Below are 21,294 nucleotides of genomic sequence, written 5' to 3'. Positions count from 1 at the left end.
GTGCAGGGAATGGGAATCTTGTAAAAGTTGAGAGACACTGTAACGTTTGCGGAATCGTTTCCGTGGTCAGCGCACCAGACGTGCGCTGACGCGGCGGAAATCCTCCACAAACGTGTAATTGGGAGAACCCAGGTTAGGTGCAATGCACCAGTAGAGGGTAATTCCCACCAGCAGATGGAGTTGTGGAGTGCAGACGAGCACAGCCTCTGTGTTACGATTCATACTGTATCATCTCCTGCCTGCTGGTGGTGGTATTGAGTTGGTCTGCCCTGGACTTCCACTATCCACCAGCAGGTGGCTTATCATTACATTTAAGGACTTGCAGTTCTTTGTATGGCCTGCAGAGGCCTCTAATGTGTCTCTGAGCAATTACCACCAGATGCTTCCTATTACATGGACTATATAAGTCTGCCTCTTCCTGCAAGTCATTGCCAGAACTTCCTATGTTACAGGTCTGAGTCTCTGGTCACCTCTGTTCCTGATACCTGGTTTCTTGTACCCTGCTCTGTTATCTGATTACCTGCTGCTGACCCTTTGCTTGTCCTGACTCTGCTTCTGTTTATTCCTTTGTACCTTGCATGTATCTGATTACCCGTTGCTGACTCTGTTATTCCGTTTTGACCTGTCTCCGCCTGCCCCCTTTGATACCGCGTTATTGTATATATATATATATATATATATATTTGCTTGTACATATATATATCTCCTGCACGCCGTTTGTAGATAGATAGATAGTCAGGGTCTTGGTTATATGTGTGCACACTGTTTTGTTTGGTTTGCGGGAGATTCACTGTATATATTGTTTGCATATGGTTGTATGTTATTTGCATTATTTGGTTCTTAATAAAACACCTTTTGCACATTCCTGTCTCAGTATCAGTGTTTCTGCAAACTGTGGTCATTCCTTGCTTATTGTTCCGTAACACTCTGCTTGGCCACAGATGCCAGTTGGGAATTGTACGAGCAGGATCAAGCAGGGCAGAATAGCCCTCAAGAGAAATAGCACAGGGACAGACAGAATGTGTGTTCACCAATCTAGTCGCCCCCCAGCGACGATGAACACACATCAACAGAAAGAAAGCGCGAATGCAATCGCAAGAATGGCGATTACCAACACACATCAGACTGAGAAGGACAGAGCATGAGAGTAGCAAAGGCACAGCAAACAACAATGAGAAGATAAGGAAAATAACAAACGCTAGCTAAACGCGAACACCGCACTCATTCGCAACAGCGAACGCGTTTCTGCACGATCACCGCGTGTTAGGCGCCCAGTGATAAGCGTGCTACCCTAACTGACAGACAAACACGAAATAGAGAACGTGAACGCTTGCTAAACGGTTACCTCAAGCGTTCGTATCAGACAAGACAGACAGACAGGTGGGGGTGCCAGTAGCAACCGCTGCTCTGGCTAGCACCCCTAAGGCAGAGATACAGAAGGAGGCACTGCCACTACCACTAGGGCAAGTGCGATCCAGACAGATAAACAGAAGGGGCCACCAGTAGCAACCGCTGCTCTGTTTAACACCTCAAAGGCTGAGATACAGAAGGAGGCACTGCCACTACCACTAGGGCAAGTGCAATCCAGACAGATGGAGCAGCCAGCAGCAACCGCAGCTCTGGCCTACACTCCCAGACAGACAGAACGATTCCCTGTCGACCGCCGCTGGCGACAAGGCAATCAAGACACAGAAGGAAACACTGCCATTACCATTAGGGCTAATGCAATCCAGACAGATGAACAGAAGGGGCTACCAGTAGCAACCGCTGCTCTGGTTAGCACCCTCAGACAGACAGAACGATTTCCTGTCGACCACCGCTGGTGACAGGACAATCGCAACACAAAGACTGTACAGGCAAAACAGATAATACAATCTGACTGCACTAGAGGGAATGCCTAGTACAGTCCCAAGAATAACTCTAAGATAATCTTTAACAAACAGGCATGGCTGACACTCTAGTGGTGTTTAGCAGTAACAAACCATTAAAGTGACCAGCCAAGGATTCTGGGAGAACATGGTATTTATACTGCCAGCCTTCAAAGAAGGCAGGTAAGCAATTTGCATAATGAATGTATGCAAATTCCTCAGCAGCAGAGCAGGTCTGAAACTTGCAAAGCAAAGACAGGTCTCTTTTCCAGAGACCTGCAGCCCTCAGACTTAAGGAATGGTCAAACAGCTGTCTGTCTGTGCAGACAGCTGAGCGGATCATTACAGACACATGGTGTGAGTTAAAGAGAGCTGTCCATGCTCGGAAGCCATTAAACCTGAATGAACTAGAGATGTTTTGTAAAGAGGAATGGTCCAAAATACCTTCAACCAGAATCCAGACTCTCTTTAGAATCTACAGGAAGTGTTTAGAGGCTGTAATTCCTGCAAAAGGAGGATCTACTAAATATTGAATGTATTTATTTTTTTGTGGTGCACCTGCCTAATTGTGTTTAAACAATTATTGCACACTTTCTGTAAATCCAATAATCTTCATTTCACTTCTCAAATATCACTGTGTGTGTCTCCTGTATGATATATTTTACTGACATTTTTTATCGTAACAACCAACAATTTATACAGGAAAATCATGACAAATTGACAATTAACAAGGTTGCCCAAACTTTCACATCCCATTGTAGAAGGTTTTTTTTAATGTGATTCAGTTCCCATACAGACAACTCTTGAACTACTAATCTTTTACCTGTTTCTTGTTCTCAGATGTGTCTTTCTCAGCCAAAGAGCAGCTTTGGTCATTCCATCGTTCCTTCAACATGATATAGAATTTTTTAATTTTTTTTTTAACAAATGTATCTTATGACAGTAAAGAGCCTTGTGTCATAAAAATTCTCATGCCAGTTTGGCTTGTGACAGAGGACCTCAGTTTCATAAAACCTTGGACCCATGGCTAGATAGGGGTCTGCATGTCGCCAACCTAGATATATAACATCTGTCTCCCTGTAATTGCTTGGGATACACCCACTAGACAGTCTTATTGTTATTCCCTTAATGTGATCTGATCGCTGTACTATATTGCTATTTGTGCATGCACAGAAATTACATGCATATATCTGTGGTACTTCAGGTTTGGTTATGCCTGCCATGTGTTGTTATGCTCTGCTGAGTTTGACCCAAGTTGACTTTTACTTGTGCGAATTTGCTGGAATGTATTTTGCATTGTTGAACCAATCAATAAAGAGATTGTTTGAAATCTAATCAATGGGATTCCAGCAAAAAGGGTTAAAGAGGCTTGGGATTTTCATTTTTACGTTTTTGTTGTTGTTGTTGTTTTTTACTGCAAACAATAGGTATATTTGCCAGCAATCCTTATACAGCATTATTACTTGTGCTACTATTACTTAACGATTGCGGAATAATCTCCGTGATCAGCGCACAAGGCGTGCGCTGACACGGCGGAAATCCTCCACAAGCGTACCCACAAGCGGAACCCAGCTTTGGTGCAAGCACCAGTAGAGGGTGTAACGATCAGTGTAACACAGAGAGGGTCTGATTACCGGTGATCTGCAGTATCACCGAGAATATAGATATATACCCAATTATTGATGATCTGCAGTATCACCGATAATCAGATATATCTCTAACCTCTGGACACCTGAGTAATATGAGTGTTTGGTGCAACAGTAATACTTTGAGGAGGGTCCCCGTAAAGGGGGTACCAGGCAGTATGGGATACTGCCCAAAGAACCGGCTCCTTCCAAAGCCTGGAGCTCCCCAAGGGGAGGAGTCAGGCAAAGTGTGGGAAGGACCAGAGTGTGAGTGACACCAATGGTGGAGTGTCACTGACAGATCTGTGAACTATCTCTAACCAGAGGAGATAGTTCTCGAGGTCGGACAAGCCAGCTCGGCAACAGGGTATCAGATATAGCGAAGTACAAAATCAGTAATCAGAGGAAAGTCAGGAAAGCGGAAGGTCATAACAGGTAATAAACAATGCCTAGTCTTGGTGTGAGCTCCGTGATCATCAACACCCTGGAACTAGTCTGGAGAATAACAGATGGTAATACGGATTCCTAATCTTTGGGTGTAAGGTCCTTGATCATCAACACCCTGGAACTAGTCTGAAGTAAAACAGATGGTAACACCGAATTCCTAGTCTTGGGTGTGAGCTCCGTAGTCATCAACACCCTGGAACTAGTCTGAAGTATAACAGATGGTAACACAGAATTCCTAGTCTTGGGTGTGAGCTCCGTAGTCAACAACACCATGGAACTAGTCTGAAGTATAACAGATGGTAACACAGAATTCCTAGTCTTGGGTGTGAGCTACGTAGTCATCAACACCCTGGAACTGGTCTAGATAATAACACAGATAATATCACAGATACTGACAAGGTCTGAGTGCTACCACGTAGTGATCGCAACGCCAGACACCAGAGAAATGACCAGCACCCAGTATATATACACAAGCGCTCTCCAGCGTCTCCCCTAAGTGCTGGACCAATGAAACCTGATAGAATTGTCAGCTGATCGGCTAGATCAGCTGACACCCTTCTGACTGTCATAAAGGCTCTGCCTCTCTGCTCGCGCGCACGTCCTTCTGAACCTGTGTGGACTATCAGTCCCAGCCACATCGGACATGTGTTGTAATGCATCCGCTGGTTTGAATGCGGGGCCAGCCGCACCGCTGTCAGAGCATGCGGCGGTTTCCCTGCGTTCAGCCATACTGCTGGTGGTAGGCCCATGCATGCAAGCTGCCATGTTGAACGCGGAATCAGCCGCCCTACTCTGAGTACTCGCGGCGGCTTTTCCGCATTTTCTCACAGTACCCCCCCCCCCCTAAGGAGTGGACTCCGGACAGCTCCTACGCGGTTTCTCAGGATATAAAGCGTGGAACTCCCTCCTTAATTTATCCGCATGCATGCGACACTCAGGTACCCATGTTCTCTCCTCAATACCATACCCTTTCCAGTGAACTAGATACTGCACTGAGTTCTGTACAACACGTGAGTCTAAAATCTTTTCTACTTCGTACTCAGGTTGGTCATCTACCATCACAGGAGGAGGAAGAGTGGAACCTACATGAACTGCTGGCTTAAGCAGGGACACATGAAAGGATCTTACACCACGCATGCTGGCAGGGAGATCAATGGCATAAGTAACATTGTTGATCTTCCTGGTCACTGGAAAAGGGCCCACAAATCTGGGTCCTAACTTGGGCGAGGGCTGTTTCATCTACCATCACAGGAGGAGGAGGAGTGGAACCTACATGAACTGCTGGCTTATGCAGGGACACATGAAAGGATCTTACAACACGCATGCTGGCAGGGAGATTAATGGCATAAGTAACATTGTTGATCTTCCTGGTCACTGGAAAAGGGCCCACAAATCTGGGTCCTAACTTGGGCGAGGGCTGTTTCAGGGTCAAATGACGCGTGGACACCCAGACCAAGTCTCCTGGCCGGAACTTCCACTCTAAGGAGCGTTTCTTGTCAGCTTGACCTTTCTGACTTTGAAAGCCTTCTCCAAATTATTTTTCACGATCCCCCAAATGTTCTCAAAAGACTTTTGCCAAGCCTCCAAAGCTGGAAACGGAGTGGAAGCTACTGGCAGTGGGGAGAACTTAGGCAACTTTCCAGTTACCACCTGAAACAGAGAAAATCCAGAGGAAGAGCTTTTCAAATTATTGTGCGCAAATTCTGCAAACGGCAAGAACTTGACCCAATCATTTTGCGCATCCGCGACATAACACCTTAGAAACTGTTCCAATGACTGATTAATTCTTTCAGTCTGACCATTGGTCTGTGGGTGGTAGCCCTACGAAAATGACAGTTACATGCCCATTTGATGACAAAATGCCCTCCAAAATTTAGAAACAAATTGGACTCCCCGATCTGACATAATGTTTTCCGGAATGCCATGTAGCCGGAAAATGTGGATGATGAAAAGATCGGCCAACTCCTGGGCTGAGGGGAGACCTTTCAAGGGCACAAAATGGGCCATTTTACTGAAACGGTCGACTACCACCCAAATGACCGTCATGCCCTCAGACCTCGGAAGCTCACCCACAAAATCCATGGACAAATGGGTCCATGGTTCACTCGGGGTGGGCAAAGGCTGCAACGTTCCCACAGGTGCCAGACGGGAGGGTTTGCTTTTTGCACATACTGCACACTCTCTAACATACTCCTTGCAGTCAGTTGCCAATGAAGGCCACCAAGCACACCTAGCAACAAGGTCCTGTGTTCTGGTGGCCCCAGGATGTCCAGCATTTTTGTGGGAGTGGAACATCTGCAATATCTGGAGACGAAATGGCAGTGGTACAAACATCACCCCTTCAGGCTTCCCTTCAGGGACATCCTGCTGGAAGGGACTTAAAGTCTCCATCCAGTTTTTCCAGGTCTCTGTGGCTGCCAACACTACTCTCTGTGGGATAATAGTCTCTGGGTCTGAGGGCTGTGCTGTCTCTGGCTCAAAGCATCTGGACAAAGCATCCGCTTTAATGTTTTTACTACCCGGAGTGTACGTAATTACAAATCTGAATCTCGAGAAAAACAGTGACCACCGAGCCTGACGGGGACTCAATCTCTTAGCCCCCTCAATGTACTCCAAATTTTTGTGATCAGTGTAAACGGTAATCGTATGTTCTGCTCCTTCTAGCCAATGAGGCCATTCCTCGAAGGCCAATTTAATGGATAGGAGCTCCCTGTTGCCTATATCGTAGTTTTTCTCTGCTGGTGAAAACCTACGAGAGAAATAGGCACACGGGTGTAGTCTTCCCTGCAACCCAGAACGCTGAGACAGCACAGCCCCTACCCCGACCTCCAAGGGGTCCACCTCCACAATACAGGGATAGGAGGTGTCGACGTGTCTCAAAATGGGTGCAGAGCAAAACCATTCTTTTAAAGTGGAGAAAGCAGCCAGAGCTTCGGGGGACCAGTGGTTGGTATCTGCCCCTTTCTTTGTGAGACTGGTGAGGGGTGCTATGACTGTGGAGTACCCCTTTATGAACCTTCTATAGTAATTAACGAATCCTAAAAATCTCTGGAGAGATTTTAGTCCAACTGGCTGAGGCCATTCCAGGAGAGCAGAGACTTTGGCAGGATCCATAGAAAGGCCTGCGGTGGAAATTATGTACCCCAGAAAAGTGACAGATGTTACCTCAAAAATGCATTTCTCCAATTTAGCATAAAGCATGTTCTGTCTTAACTTGTGCAGCACAAATTTGACATGAGCCCTGTGCTCAGAGAGGTTATCTGAGAAGATTAATATATCATCCAGATATATCAGGACAAATTTACCCAACACTTCCCTGAATACTTCATTAATGAGTTCCTGAAAGACGGCCGGGGCGTTACACAACCCGAAGGGCATCACCAGGTACTCGTAATGCCCATCGGGTGTGTTAAAAGCCGTCTTCCACTCATCGCCCTCTCTGATCCGTACCAGGTTGTATGCGCCCCGCAAATCCAACTTCGAGAAAATCTTAGCATTGGTGACCTGAGTGAATAAATCGTCTATCAAAGGCAATGGATAGCGATTTTTTACTGTGATTTTATTCAGGCCCCGGTAATCAATTCATGGCCGAAGGCCTCCATCTTTTTTCTTTACAAAAAAGAAACCTGCTACGGCAGGCGACCGGGAAGGGCGAATGAAACCCTTAGCTAAGTTTTCACGGATGTACTCTCGCATGGCTACTTTTTCCGGCCCAGACAAATTGTAGAGATGACCTCTAGGGGGCATACAACCAGATCGGAGATCAATGGGGCAATAGAAGGGGCAATGTGGAGAGTTTATCTGCAGCTTTGGGACAAAACACATCTGAAAATTCAGAATATTGTTCCGGTACTCCCTCCACATGAATCCTGGTCTGACCCAAGGTCACCTTCACTAAACAATGATGAAAGCAATGGGCTGACCAGCTTGTTAGCTGACCAGTGGCCCAATTAATCTGAGGAGAGTGAAGGTGTAACCAAGGCATGCCAAGGATGATAGTGGAGGTTGTCATGTGTAACACAAAAAAATGCAACTTCTCCCTATGCAGCACCCCTATAGTGACTCCCACCTCTGGTGTCTGAGACAGAGGACGGTTACGTTGCAGGGGGGAATCATCCACTGCCGTAACTTGGATAGGTGGTGTTACCGGGGTGAGCGGAATACCCAATTTCTTAGCAAATTCGTAATCCTAAAATTAGCCGCTGAGCCCGAATCAACGAAGGCCTCAGTGACTTCAGATTTATCTTCCCATGTAATCGTACAGGGAAGAAGCAACCTTTTATCATCTAGGTGTAAAAGTTGTACGCCTAGGGTATTACCCCCAACTACTCCTAGGCAGTAGCGTTTCACGATTTCTTAAGGCAATTCCGTACTCCATGACCCCCCTCTGCACAATAAAGACATAACTGCTCTGAAATCCTGCATCTCCGCTCCACTTGAGACAACTTAGACCGGCCAATCTGCATTGGCTCGGGTGGAGGCGAAACGGGAGGAGGTGGAGTTACAGGAGGCGTAGCGTAGGACACCATCCTTACATGGTTTCTACCCCGGGTCTGTCTCTGATAACGTAACCTACGGTCGATCCTGATGGCCGATGAAATGGCCTCATCAATGGTCTTAGGTTCAGGCTGACTTAACATAAGATCAGAGACCTCATCTGACAACCCTGATAAGAAACAATCTAACAGGGCAAAGGTGTCCCACCTGGCTGATACTGACCACCTTCTGAATTCAGCAGCATACTCCTCGACCGGACTCTTGCCTTGACGTAACAACTTGAGCTTCCACTCAGAAGTCGAGGCAATGTCTGGATCGTCGTAAATTATTGCCATGGCTTTAAAAAATTCATCTACAGAGGTTAGGGCTAAGTCTCCAGCGGGTAGACTGTACGCCCAGGTCTGAGAATCACCTGATAACAAAGTCTTAATAAATGTGACCTTTTGGGCCATAGTTCCTGAAGATCTAGGTCTCAACTCAAAGTATGATAACACTCTACTCCTAAAATTTCGGAAATCAGATCTGTGACCAGAACATTTTTCAGGTACAGGCATACGTATGTCTGTGCTAGGAGGAGATCGCACATCATCCACAGCCGTCTGGAGGGTTTGTAAAGACCCGGACAAAGCGTCAATTAACGCCTGGTGATTACCCAGCACTTGGTTGATGGTATCCACCGAAGTGGTAAGTGCGCCCAGACGGTCGGTGTGTGCGTCCATTTGCATTTTTGGGTCTGGCGTTCTGTAACGATCGGTGTAACACAGAGAGGGTCTGATTACCGGTGATCTGCAGTATCACCGAGAATCTATATATATAAAATTGGATGTGTGTGTGTGTGTGTGTGTGTGTATGTATGTGCCGCGATCACTCGAAAACGGCTTGACCGATTTGAACGAAACTTGGTACACAGATCCCTTACTACCTGGGATGATATGTTCTGGGGGTCTCTCGGCCCCCCTGCACACCTGGGCGGAGCTACAAACAGCAAATCAGATTTCATCCATTCAAGTCAATGGAAAAAATGTAAAAGGCTGCCATTCTCACAGTAATCAAGCCAGAGTCCCCACACTTGGCACAGTTGGTCACTTGGTGACCGAGGTTACAAATCCATGAAAAGTGGGCGGGGCATAAAACAGCCAACCAAATTTCAGCCGTTCATTTTAAATGGGAAAATGTAAACTGCAGCCATTCTTACACTGTTAATTGCAGGGTTCTCAAAATTGGCACATTTGGTCACTGGGTGAATGCGATTAAGATTCAAGAAAATGGGTGGAGCCTACAACAGCCAATCAAAATTCACCTATTGATTTTCAAGGGGAATATTTAAACTGCTGCTATTCTTACACTTTTAATGGCAGAGGCTTCAAACTTGCTACAGTCGGTCATTGGGTGACTGGGGTCCAAATTCACTAAAGGGGCGGGGCCACATACAGCCAATCAGATTTCCTTGGTGGATAAACTGCTTCCATTCACACATTTTTGATGCCAGGAACCTGAAAGCTCACACACTTGGCCATTGAGTGACTGTGTGTCAATGTTACAAAAAGTGGGCGGAGCCAAAACAACTTTTACTGGGAAAATATAAACTGCAGCCATTCTTACACCGTTAATGGCAGGGTTCTCAAACTTTGCACAGTTGGTCATTGGGTGACTGAGATTAAGATTTTGGAAGGTGGGTGGAGCCTACAACAGCCAATAAAAATTCACCTTTTGATTTTCAAAGGGAATATTTAATCTGCTACCATTCTCTTATACTGCTAAAAGCAGACTCCTCAAACTTGGTACAGTTGGTCACTGGGTGATTAGGGTCCAAATTCAGAAAGGGGGCGGAGCCACAAACAGCCAGATTTGTTTATTTTTCAATGGGAATATACAAAGTATTGATACCAAGGACCCCAAAGCTGATAAACTTGATAATTGAGTGACTGTATGTCAAGGTTTGAAAAAGTGGGCGGTGCCAACAACTACATTTTTAACATGGCAGGGTTCCCAAACTTTACACAATTGGCCACTGGGTGACTGGGATGAATATTCAGAAATATGGGTTGAGCCTACAACAGCCAATCAAAATGTACCTATTGATTTTCAAGGGGAATATTCACACTGCTACCATTTTTACACTGTTAGTGTCAGAGGCCTCAAACCTGATACAGTCAGTCACTCGGTAACTGGGGTCCAAATTCACTAAAGGGGTGGAGCCACAAACAGCCAATCAGATTTGTTAGATTGATTTCAGCCATTCTGTTATTGGCAGGGTTCTCAAACGTGACACAGTTGGCCACTGGGTGACTGGGACTAATATTCAGAAAAGTGGGTGGAGCCTACAGCAGCCAATCAAAATTCACCTTTTAATTTTCAAGGGGAATATTTACATTGCTGCCATTCATGCACTCTTAATGGCAGAGGCCTAAAATCTGCTACAGTCAGTCACTGGGAGACTGGGGTTTAAATTCTGAAGGAAGCAGGCCAAAAACAGCCAATCAGATTTGTTTAATTTCAGTGGTAAAATGCAACTTATTGATGCCAAGGACACCAAAGCTCATAAAGTTGGTCATTAAGTGACGGTATGTCAAGATTAGAAATAGTGGGCGGAGCCAAAAACAACTAACTTTTTACATGGGAAAATGTAAACTGCAGCTTTTTTTACACTGTTAATGGCAGGGTTCTCAAACTTCACACAGTTGGTCACTAGGTGACTAGGATTAATATTCGGAAAAGTAGGTGGAGCCTACAAGAGCCAATCAAAATTCACCTATTGATTTTCAAGGGGAATATTGAAACTGCAGCCATTCTCACACTGTTAATAGCAGAGGCCTCAAACCTGCTGCAGTCGGTCGTTAAGTGTCTGGGGTTCAAATTCAGAAAAGGGGCGGAGCCAAAAACAGCCAGATTTATTTGCTGTATAAACTGCTTCCATTAGCACAATTTTGATGCCAGGAACCCAAAAGCTCACAAACTTGGTCATTGAGTAGTGACTGTGTGTCCAGGTTACAAAAAGTGGGTGGAGTTAAAAACAGATTTTTCTGGGAAATTGTAAACTGCAGCCCTTCTTCACTGGTAATGGCAGGGTTCTCAAACTTAGCTGGTTACTGGGTGACTGGGATTAATATTCAGAAAAGTGTGTGGAGCCTAAAATGCCAATCAAAAATCACATGTCACTTTTCAAGGAGAATATTAAAATTGCTGCCATTCTTGCACTGTTAATGGCACAAGCCTCAAACCTGGTACAGTTGGTCATTGGGTCACTGGCGTTCAAATTCAGAAAAGGGGACAGAGCCACAAACAGTGAATCAGATTTGTTTCATTTCATGGGAAAATACAAATTATTGTTGCCAAGGACCCCAAAGCTCACAAACTTGGGCATGGAGTAGTGACTGTGTGTCCAGGTTGCAAAAAGTGGGCGGAGCCAAAAACAAATTTCACTGGGAAAGTGTAAACTGCAGCCCTTCTTACACTGTTTATGGCAGGGTTCTTAAACTTTGCCCAGATGGTCACTGAGTGACTGAGATTAATATTCAGGGAAGTGGGTGGAGCCTATAATAGCCAATCAAAATTCACCTGTTGATTTTCAAGTGGAATATTTAAATTGCTGCCATTTTTACACTGTTAATAGCAGATGCCTCAAACCTGCTACAGTTGGTCATTGGGTGACTGGGGTTCAAATGCTGGAGAGGGGCAGAGCCACAAACAGCGTATCTGATTTAATTTCTATGGGAATATACAAATTATTGATGCCAAGGACCCCAAAGCTCACAAACTTGGTCATTGAGTGCGCTTTAGTGTTAGAAAGTGGGCGGAGCCAACACCAGTCAAATACATATCCGGGCAACGCCGGGTCATCAGTGGGTGGAGACAAATACAAATTTCACTGGGAAAATGTAAACTGCAGCCATTCTTACACTGTTAATGGCAGGGTTTTTAAACTTTGCGCAGTTGGTCACTGGGTGACTGGGATTAATATTCAGAAAAGTGGGTGGAGCCTACAAAAGTGAATCAAACTTCACCTATTGCTTTTCAAGGGCACGGGCCTCAAACCTGGTACAGTTGGTTATTGGGTCACAGGGGTTCAAATTCAGAAATGGGGTGGAGCCACAAACAGCCAATCAGATTTGTTTCATTTCAATGCAAATTACTGATGCCAAAGACCCCAAAAGCTCACAAACTTGGTCATTGAGTAATTGTATGTTAGGGTTAGAAAAAGTGGGCGGAGCCAACACCAGCCAAATACATTCCCGGGCAACGCCGGGCAATCAGTTAGTACAGATATATACCCGATTATTGATGATCTGCGGTATCACCGATAATCAGATATATCTCTAACCTCTGGACACCTGAGTAATATGAGTGTTTGGTGCAACAGTAATACTTTGAGGAGGGTCCCCGTAAAGGGGGTACCAGGCAGTATGGGATACTGCCCAAAGAACCGGCTCCTTCCAAAGCCTGGAGCTCCCCAAGGGGAGGAGTCAGGCAAAGTGTGGGAAGGACCAGAGTGTGAGTGACAGATCTGTGAACTATCTCTAACCAGAGGAGATAGTTCTCGAGGTCGGACAAGCCAGGTCGGCAACAGGGTATCAGATATAGCGAAGTACAAAATCAGTAATCAGAGGAAAGTCAGGAAAGCGGAAGGTCATAACAGGTAATAAACAATGCCTAGTCTTGGTGTGAGCTCCGTGATCATCAACACCCTGGAACTAGTCTGGAGAATAACAGATGGTAATACGGATTCCTAATCTTTGGGTGTGAGGTCCTTGATCATCAACACCCTGGAACTAGTCTGAAGTATAACAGATGGTAACACAGAATTCCTAGTCTTGAGTGTGAGCTCCGTAGTCATCAACACCCTGGAACTAGTCTGAAGTATAACAGATGGTAACACAGAATTCCTAGTCTTGGGTGTGAGCTCCGTAGTCATCAACACCCTGGAACTAGTCTGAAGTATAACAGATGGTAACACAGAATTCCTAGTCTTGGGTGTGAGCTCCGTAGTCATCAACACCCTGGAACTGGTCTAGATAATAACACAGATAATATCACAGATACTGACAAGGTCTGAGTGCTACCACGTAGTGATCGCAATGCCAGACACCAGCTGACACCCTTCTGACTGTCATAAAGGCTCTGCCTCTTTGCGCGCGCGCGAGTCCTTCTGAACCTGTGTGGACTATCAGTCCCAGCCACACCGGACATGTGTTGTAATGCATCCGCTGGTTTGAACGCGGGGCCAGCCGCACCGCTGTCAGAGCATGCGGCGGTTTCCCCGCGTTCAGCCATACTGCTGGTGGTAGGCCCATGCGTGCAAGCTGCCATGTTGAACGCGGAATCAGCCGCCCTACTCTAAGTACTCGCCGCGGCTTTTCCGCGTTTTCTCACAGAGGGCAATTCCCACCAGCAGATGGCGCTGTGGAGTGCAGATGAGTACAGCTGCTGCACGGCCACAGATGCCAGATGGGGATTGTACAGATCAAGACAATGCGGAGCTGAACAGCCCTTAAAGAGAAAGAGCACAGGTACAGGATGAATGTGTGTTCACCAATCTAGTCGCGACCCTGCGACGGTGAACACACATCAGCAGAAACAAAAGTAGGAACGCGATCGCGAGAAGAGCGATCGCCAGAAGTGACACAAGACAGATCAGAACAGAACACGAGAGAAGCAAAGGCCCAGCAAACGACAATGAGAAGTAATGAAAATAACAAACGCTAACTAAACGCGAACACCGCACTCATTCGCAACAGCGAACGCACTCTACCAGGAATAGTCAAGTATGCCAATACCTATGTACAATTCATAGTATAATGTAGTCATATACATAGTATAATGTAGTCATAGACAAGACAAATACCAGCTTTTCTCCTGGCGGACTCAAAGTGCCAGACCTGCAGCCACTAGGACGCGCTCTATAGGCAGTAGCAGTGTTAGGGAGACTTGCCCAAGGTTCCCTACTGAATTGGTGCTGGCTTACTGAACAAGCGGAGCTGAGATTCGAACCCTGGTCTCCTGTGTCAGAGGCAGAGCCCTTAACCATTACACCTTCCAGCCACATAGTTAATGCATTATTGAATGTAAGGTGACTAGAGTGCCCATTCAATAATTCAGAACATAGTTCTATTTATAATAGTTCTATATATAATTATTAGGTATTAGTATTAGGCACAAAAAGATTCTACACAGGGATTCATAGAAAATACTATGCACAAATTTGTATTCACATAAATAAATGACAATGTATTGCATATACGCAACCAAATGCGCTAAAGTACTAATAAAATTTCTCACTGTTAAGGTTGTAAATAGTTAAAGAGGAACTTTAAGCAAGGTTTGAGGGAGAGGAGAGATTTTACAATGGGTAAACACTTACTAAATGATCTATAAATGTATATTGTAAAAAAATAAGCTATTCCTCTTTAAAGGACTTATCCTTGTTTCTAGTGAGGTATGTGCCAGTGACCTGAGCCAGGATGGAGATAGGTGTTTGTGTGTGTGTGTGCGTGCGTGTGTGTGTGTGCGTGCGCGTGCGTGTGTGCGTGCGTGTGTGTGTGTGTGTGTGTGTGCGTGCCTCTGATGAAGCAGTATTGGCTACGATAAGCATTAGGCTAGTTTGGGAGCTGTTGTCACTGCCTGGGCGTAGATTTCAACTTCCTCACCGCATGCTACCGCCAATTGCGCCTCTCCTGCCACTACAGCTCACTCGCCCTGCTTGTCGGTATGACAAAACAGCTCTGTGAAATGAAATTGGCTGCTGACCTTGTGGTCACTGTGAGGCAATCTCATTGGCTCACATTGATCACAATGTCAGGAGCCAATGAAATCGGCTCCTGACCGTCTCACAGAGCGAGTGAGCTTCAGCAACGGGAGAGCAGCACGATGGCGGCGTATCCATTTGGTAAGACGCAGGTAGGCCTTGTTTTTCATACCAAAGGTCTCTGGTCCTTAAAGGGAACCTGAACCGAGTGAAATGATTTAAAGGAAACACTTGTTGTACCTGCAAATTAACATTACATACTTACATACTCGCTGTCAGCTCCTCTCAGAAGCTCACCATTTTCTTCTAACAATGATCACTTCCTGCTCTGACAAGATTTTGTCAGAACTGAAATATATCAGTTGCTGTCAGTTATGACTGAAAGGACAACTGATGTGCAAGGTAATGGGCATGTTTCCTTATGGCTCACATGGACGATATTACAGTTTAATAATGTGCTGACCAGGAAGCTGTTACATAGTCATCGCCATTTTTAATATGGGGGACAGAGAATTCCATTGATCACAGTGGACAACCAGGACGCAGGAGAGGAGAAAAAGATTGATGAGTAGACTACAACGTATGACATGTGTTTATGTGACTTTTAATTTTCAGTTCAGGTTCCCTTTAAGGGACCAGAGACCGCTGATACCAAAGTGGTTAAAGAAGCTAAGTTACTGCTTGTGTTTTAATTTTACATAACACAGTGTGAAAAGTGTGAAAGAATGCTATGGCAGAATAGTTTAAAATTCTTTACAGAGGCGACGTTAGCAAAGTCAGCATCTGTACTATCCATACAAAACAGGAAATTTAGGTGCCAGGTGCTACGGAAATTTGAAAGCCCCATAGGCGCCAATGTTAATTTCGGAATAAAAAACCTGAGTCCACACGGGAGTTCATTCAGGTTAATTTTTAATACGGTCAGTCCCCTAGTATTGTACACAAATATACAGCCTCTTCATATGCTGAGTACCATCAACACATTGAAAAGATCTGAAAAAATCAGAAGAAAATAGTTCCTTGTGCATTAAACGGTACAGGTATGGGCAATCCCCAATAGAGAGTCGCTCACCTTATGTCGAGGTTCGAGTACTGATAAGGTTTTTGTGGCCCCCAAACAGTACATATTTTGTGCCCCCAACTCCACACACACACACACACACACACACACACACACACACACACACACACACACACACACACACACACACACACACCTGAAGGAAATGGTACACAAAGCCCTATGTGGTGAAAATGGGCGTGGTCATAACATGATACTGCATAGTGCTATCATGTCAATATGGACCAAAAATCTCTGAAGAATGATGTGAAGAATTAACCTCCCTGGCGGTATGATTATTTCCAGATTTTTGGGTCTTTCCAGCACATTTCAGACCCTAAAATAAGGAAAAAAATCATGCCACCAGAATACCAGCAGCAGCCAGCAGATTCGGCACCGGACTGGGGCCATGTGAGTTACTAATCACAACTGATTGTGAGGCCCCAAGCCGTGTCCATCACTATTTACAAGCTTATCATTTAAAAAATATTAGTAATACCTTCTTCACATGCATATTAAAAAGTTCAGACCCTTAGGTAACTATTTATGTTTTTTTGTTTTAATTTTTTAATTGTAATTTATTTTTTCATTAATTTTATTTTGGGTAATTTGTGGTGTGGGAGGTAAACAGTTAGTTTTAAATGTAGTAATGTGTATTTATTTAATAAAAAAAATGTATGTAGATGTAGTTTACTATTTGGCCACAGTCAATTTTTCTTTTGGTCCTGTAAACGAGAGCCCTCGCTTCCAGGAAGTGTAGGGAGGACGGGAATCTTTTTTTTTTTCTTCAGAAAGATCTGGGCTTCTCAAAGGTGGCGGCACAAGAGCACGCGGGAGCGTGCAGCACCGTAGCAGCAGCCTTTTGGATGCAGTAGAAACATCCAAAAGGCTAAAGTGGGTAAGCAAATATTTAAAGGACAGTTGAAGTGAGAAGAATATGGAGTTGGTCATATTTATTTCTTTTTAAACAATACCAGTTGCCTGGCAGCCCTGCTTATCTATGTGGCTGCAGAAGTGTCTGAACAACACACCTTAAACAATCATGCAGCTAATCTTGTCAGATCTGACAATAACGTCAGAAACACCTGATCTGCTGTATGCTTGTTTAAGGTCTATGGCTAAAAGTATTAGAGGCAGAGGATCAGCAGCTACAGCTAGCCTGGATAGCCTGGCAACTGGTATTGTTTAAAGAGACTCTGAAGTCTCTTTTTTTACATGTTTTTGTCATAAATTCCTGTTCAGCATGAATGTCCCTGTTGAATCGCTGCATCCCCGTGGCAGATGGGTGATTTATTGCTGTTTAATAGCCCTGCAGAACTCCGTAGCTCGCAGGGCTTCACTTCCTCAATGAGGCAGAGCTTCAGGCTGTAGTTCTGCCTCCTCCGCAGTAAATCTCTGCGGATCACCACCTCTCCTCGCCCCTCTCAGTCTTCCTCTCACTGAGAGGGGCGGAGAGGAGGTGGAGACCCACGGAGATTGATTGCAGAGAGGCTGAGCTACAGCTCAAAGCTAAGAGAAGCCCTGCGTGTCAGGGCAGCACAATCTGCGACCTGCAAAGTCGTAGAACTTTGCAAGTCAATTACACAGCAATAAATCACCCATCTGCCACAGGAATGCGGCGATTCAAGAGGGGCATTCATGCTTAACAGGAATTTATGACAAAAGTAGGGAAAAAAAGAGACTTCAGAAGGAAATAAATATGGCAGCCTCCATATCCCTCTCACTTCAGTTGTCCTTTAAATGATACTCGCTTGCTGAGGTTCCATTCTCATTAAGGAGAATGCCAGAACAAATGGACCATACCCAGAGGCAAGACTTACATGGTGATTTATTACCACCAAGAGATTTTAGCTGAAAAGTCAGTATTGCCTTTGTCAGCCTCAGCATAAGGTGAGCAACTCTGTATTGGGGCTAGCCATGCATGCATGAAAAAAGGGACCTGGAAAAAAGGGCGCAGGGTTTGCCAATAGTAGAATCTTGCTAAAATTAGCAATATTCTACTACTAAATTTCCATAGTAGAATATCGGTAATATACAGTATACCGATTTTTTATTATGGCTAAACCTAACTCTACTCTCACACAGTACCCTACCTCTACCGATGCCTAACCCAAAGACCCCCCTGGTGGTGCCTAACCATAACCCCCCTCCCCTCCGGTGGTGCCTAACCCTTAGATCCCCCTGGTGGTGCCTAACCCAAAGACCCCCCCCCCATTGGTGCCTAACCCTAAGACCCCCCCTGGTGGTGCCTAACCCTAAGAACTCTCCCCTGGTGGTGCCAAACCCTAAGCCCCCCCTAGTGGTGCCTAACCCTAAGAACCCCCCTGGAGGTGCCTAACCCTAAGACCCCCCCCCCCCAGTGCTGTCTAAACCTAACTCCCCTTAGTGGCGCCTAACACTAAATCCTCTTCCTTAACCTAACACCCCCCTGTTCTGCAAAGCCATCATATGCGGCTATGAAAGTAAATTTGGCCACCCAGAGGCAAACAATTAGCGACAAGAGGAGCCATTTTTCCATACATGCTTGCGGGAAAAAAATGGTTTGCGGATAACTACATTGTTGCATTGCATAGCGGGCGCCCTAATTTACCTTCATAAGCACATATCCAGACATCATTTGCGGTAAAAACTGTAAAATTGGGTGCCCTGAAGCGCCTGCTAACCGCTATTTTTCCCGTAAGGGCTCCTGCGCCCTTTTTCCCTGCTTCGGTTAACCATATGCTGGGAACACACGATGGAACGTCTGGTCCGATCGATGGGAATCGGATGATTATTTCCGACCTGTTTGATCTCTTTTTGATCGATAAAGGGATGAATTTTGCAAGATTATTATTGGAAAATCAATCCCTTTATCGAACGGGAGCAGTTTGGACATACAATACAACTTCCTGTCTGATTACCCGTGGATTGGACAGGAAATTGCATTGTGTGTTCCCAACATTAACCATAATGTTTAATGCTCAAGGAACACTTTTGGCAGTTGGCTGATGGTGTAATGGTTAAGGGCTCTGCCTCTGACACAGGAGACCAGGGCTCAAATCTCGGCTCTGCCTGTTCAGTAAGCCAGCACTAATTCAGTAGGAGACCTTTGGCAAGTCTCCCTTACACTGCTACTGCCAATAGAGCGCGCCCTAGTGGCTGCTGCTCTGCTCTGGCGCTTTGAGTCCGCAAGGAGAAAAGCGCAATATAAATGTTATTTGTCTTGTCTTGTCACTTTTCTGTGGATTTTTTCAAATGTCAATATCGGTTACATAAGGAAATTTGGGTGCCTTGTGCCTTCTTCTTGCAGTTTTTATATACTTGCTATATTATTGGGCACTGATATTTTACTGGGGACTGATATTAGCATGGGCACCTATTGGACAGTCAAATTTCCGTGGGCACCAGTATTTTTACAGCAGTGAAGGCAGCGGGTTTGTTGGAGGACGATTAGGGTTAGGCAGTGGTGCTGGAAGTTTATATGGAAAGGCATCCTTGGAGCAGGGGTCAATTAGGGTTAGCGTATCGTATTGGTGGGCAAGGTTAGGTGTCGTAGGAGGATTCAGTTAGGGTTTGGCATCAGTAGGGGGGGGGTCAGTTAGGGTTAGGCATAGTGAGGGGTAAAATTAAAACATAGATAAAACTTATAGGAATTACCATTGACCTTTAGTAGATTTTTACAGATCAGACGTTCTCTCCGACAACCATTTTTCCGGGCGCCTTTTTTTCTTGCATGCCTATCCAAAGGCATATGATTTGTCAATATAGCAAAATTTGATAAAGATAAAGAGAATTATTCTGTTTGTTTCTGTGTCTTTTCAACAGAGCCAGAGTCATTTGAGAGCAAAAGCTTTTTCCGAAAGGCTGGCGCATCTAACGTGAGCGCAGAAAACTGCAAGAAGGCTTTTGACATTTTTGATCGCGACAAGTCAGGAGCACTTGAGGAAGCAGATCTTGTGTAAGCATACATTTTTCTTTTAATTTTTTCTAAAATTAAAAAAATGGAAACAGCTGCATGGAGTTTGTATGTTCTCACCATGTCTGTATGGGTTTCCTACAGGTTTTCTCCCACATCCCAAAAGCATACAGAGACATTAATTGGTTTTCTCTTAACATTGACCTAGACTTGGACTAATGACTTAAGGAATTCAATTGTGAGACCCTCTAAGGGACAGATGTACTCTGTAAAGTGCTGCAGAAGATGTCAGTTCTATATAAATACTATAGTCTGGCCAGAACCAGCTTCCAACACTGTCAATAAAATCCTTCTTTATTAAACTCTTCTGGACGGCAGTGATTGAAATCTACACCCTGTTTGGAGGCTGTTATTCCCGCCAGGGCGTAGATTTCAGCTCACTGTGTTCTCGCCGCTCCTGCCAATCGCATCACTCTCTTCCTGCCACAACTTACTTGCCCTGCTTTCGGTATGACAGCAGAGCTCCGTGCGCTAATTGGCTCCTGACCCTGTCATCAAATGAGCGGCAATTCAGTGCGGCAGTTCGTAATTTTTCGGTGCCAGCTGTCTCTGGTCCTTAAGGGGCCAGATACCACTGGTACTGAAGTGGTTTAATACATGTGCGGATAAATACAAAAATCACTTTCTTCGGGGAACAAAGTCAAAGTGAAGTCCAGCTATTGTATCTCTTCTTACAATGGATCCAAAATCTCATCTGGTAATCATATTCATTCTAATTTCCCTTTCATCTGCATGCACAGTCAACTGAACAAATGTTGCTTCTCACAATGGGGCTGATTCACAAAGCTTCTCTGTTATCTTCCCTACTTATTGGCTCACAATTTATCTCTCCTTAAATGACTTAAAGTGAATGGGAACCGCAATTAAAAAAAAGGGATAGATACTTAACCAAGGCGAGGGAAGGCTCTGGGTCCTATAGAGCCTTCCGGCTCCTCTCCTGGTCCCCTTCGTTCCAGTGCTGGCTCGCCCGGTAGCAGTATTTGACTAATTTAGTCAAATACTGCTTTACCCGGCCAAAGGAGGCTTCAGAAGTCTTCAGGGAGCCCGAGTACTCCTGAAGAAGGGCAGCCCTGTACTGCGCCTGCACAAGCACACTCTCT

General features: G+C 45.1%; 1 protein-coding gene across 1 annotated transcript in view; it reads left to right on the top strand.

Annotated features, from left to right (window-relative positions):
• Positions 1-21,294, top strand: part of LOC137525640 (parvalbumin beta-like) — an 87,271-nt gene that overhangs the window by 44,671 nt on the left and 21,306 nt on the right. The window contains exon 3 of the mRNA XM_068246793.1: positions 20,044-20,176. Coding sequence (XP_068102894.1) covers positions 20,044-20,176 — 133 coding nt within the window. The remainder of the gene's footprint in view (positions 1-20,043; positions 20,177-21,294) is intronic.

The sequence above is a fragment of the Hyperolius riggenbachi genome, chromosome 7, assembly GCF_040937935.1.
Source record: "Hyperolius riggenbachi isolate aHypRig1 chromosome 7, aHypRig1.pri, whole genome shotgun sequence".
NCBI classification, from domain to species: domain Eukaryota; kingdom Metazoa; phylum Chordata; class Amphibia; order Anura; family Hyperoliidae; genus Hyperolius; species Hyperolius riggenbachi.
Note: the sequence above shows the minus strand (reverse complement) of the source record. Positions and strands in the feature narration are given on the sequence as shown.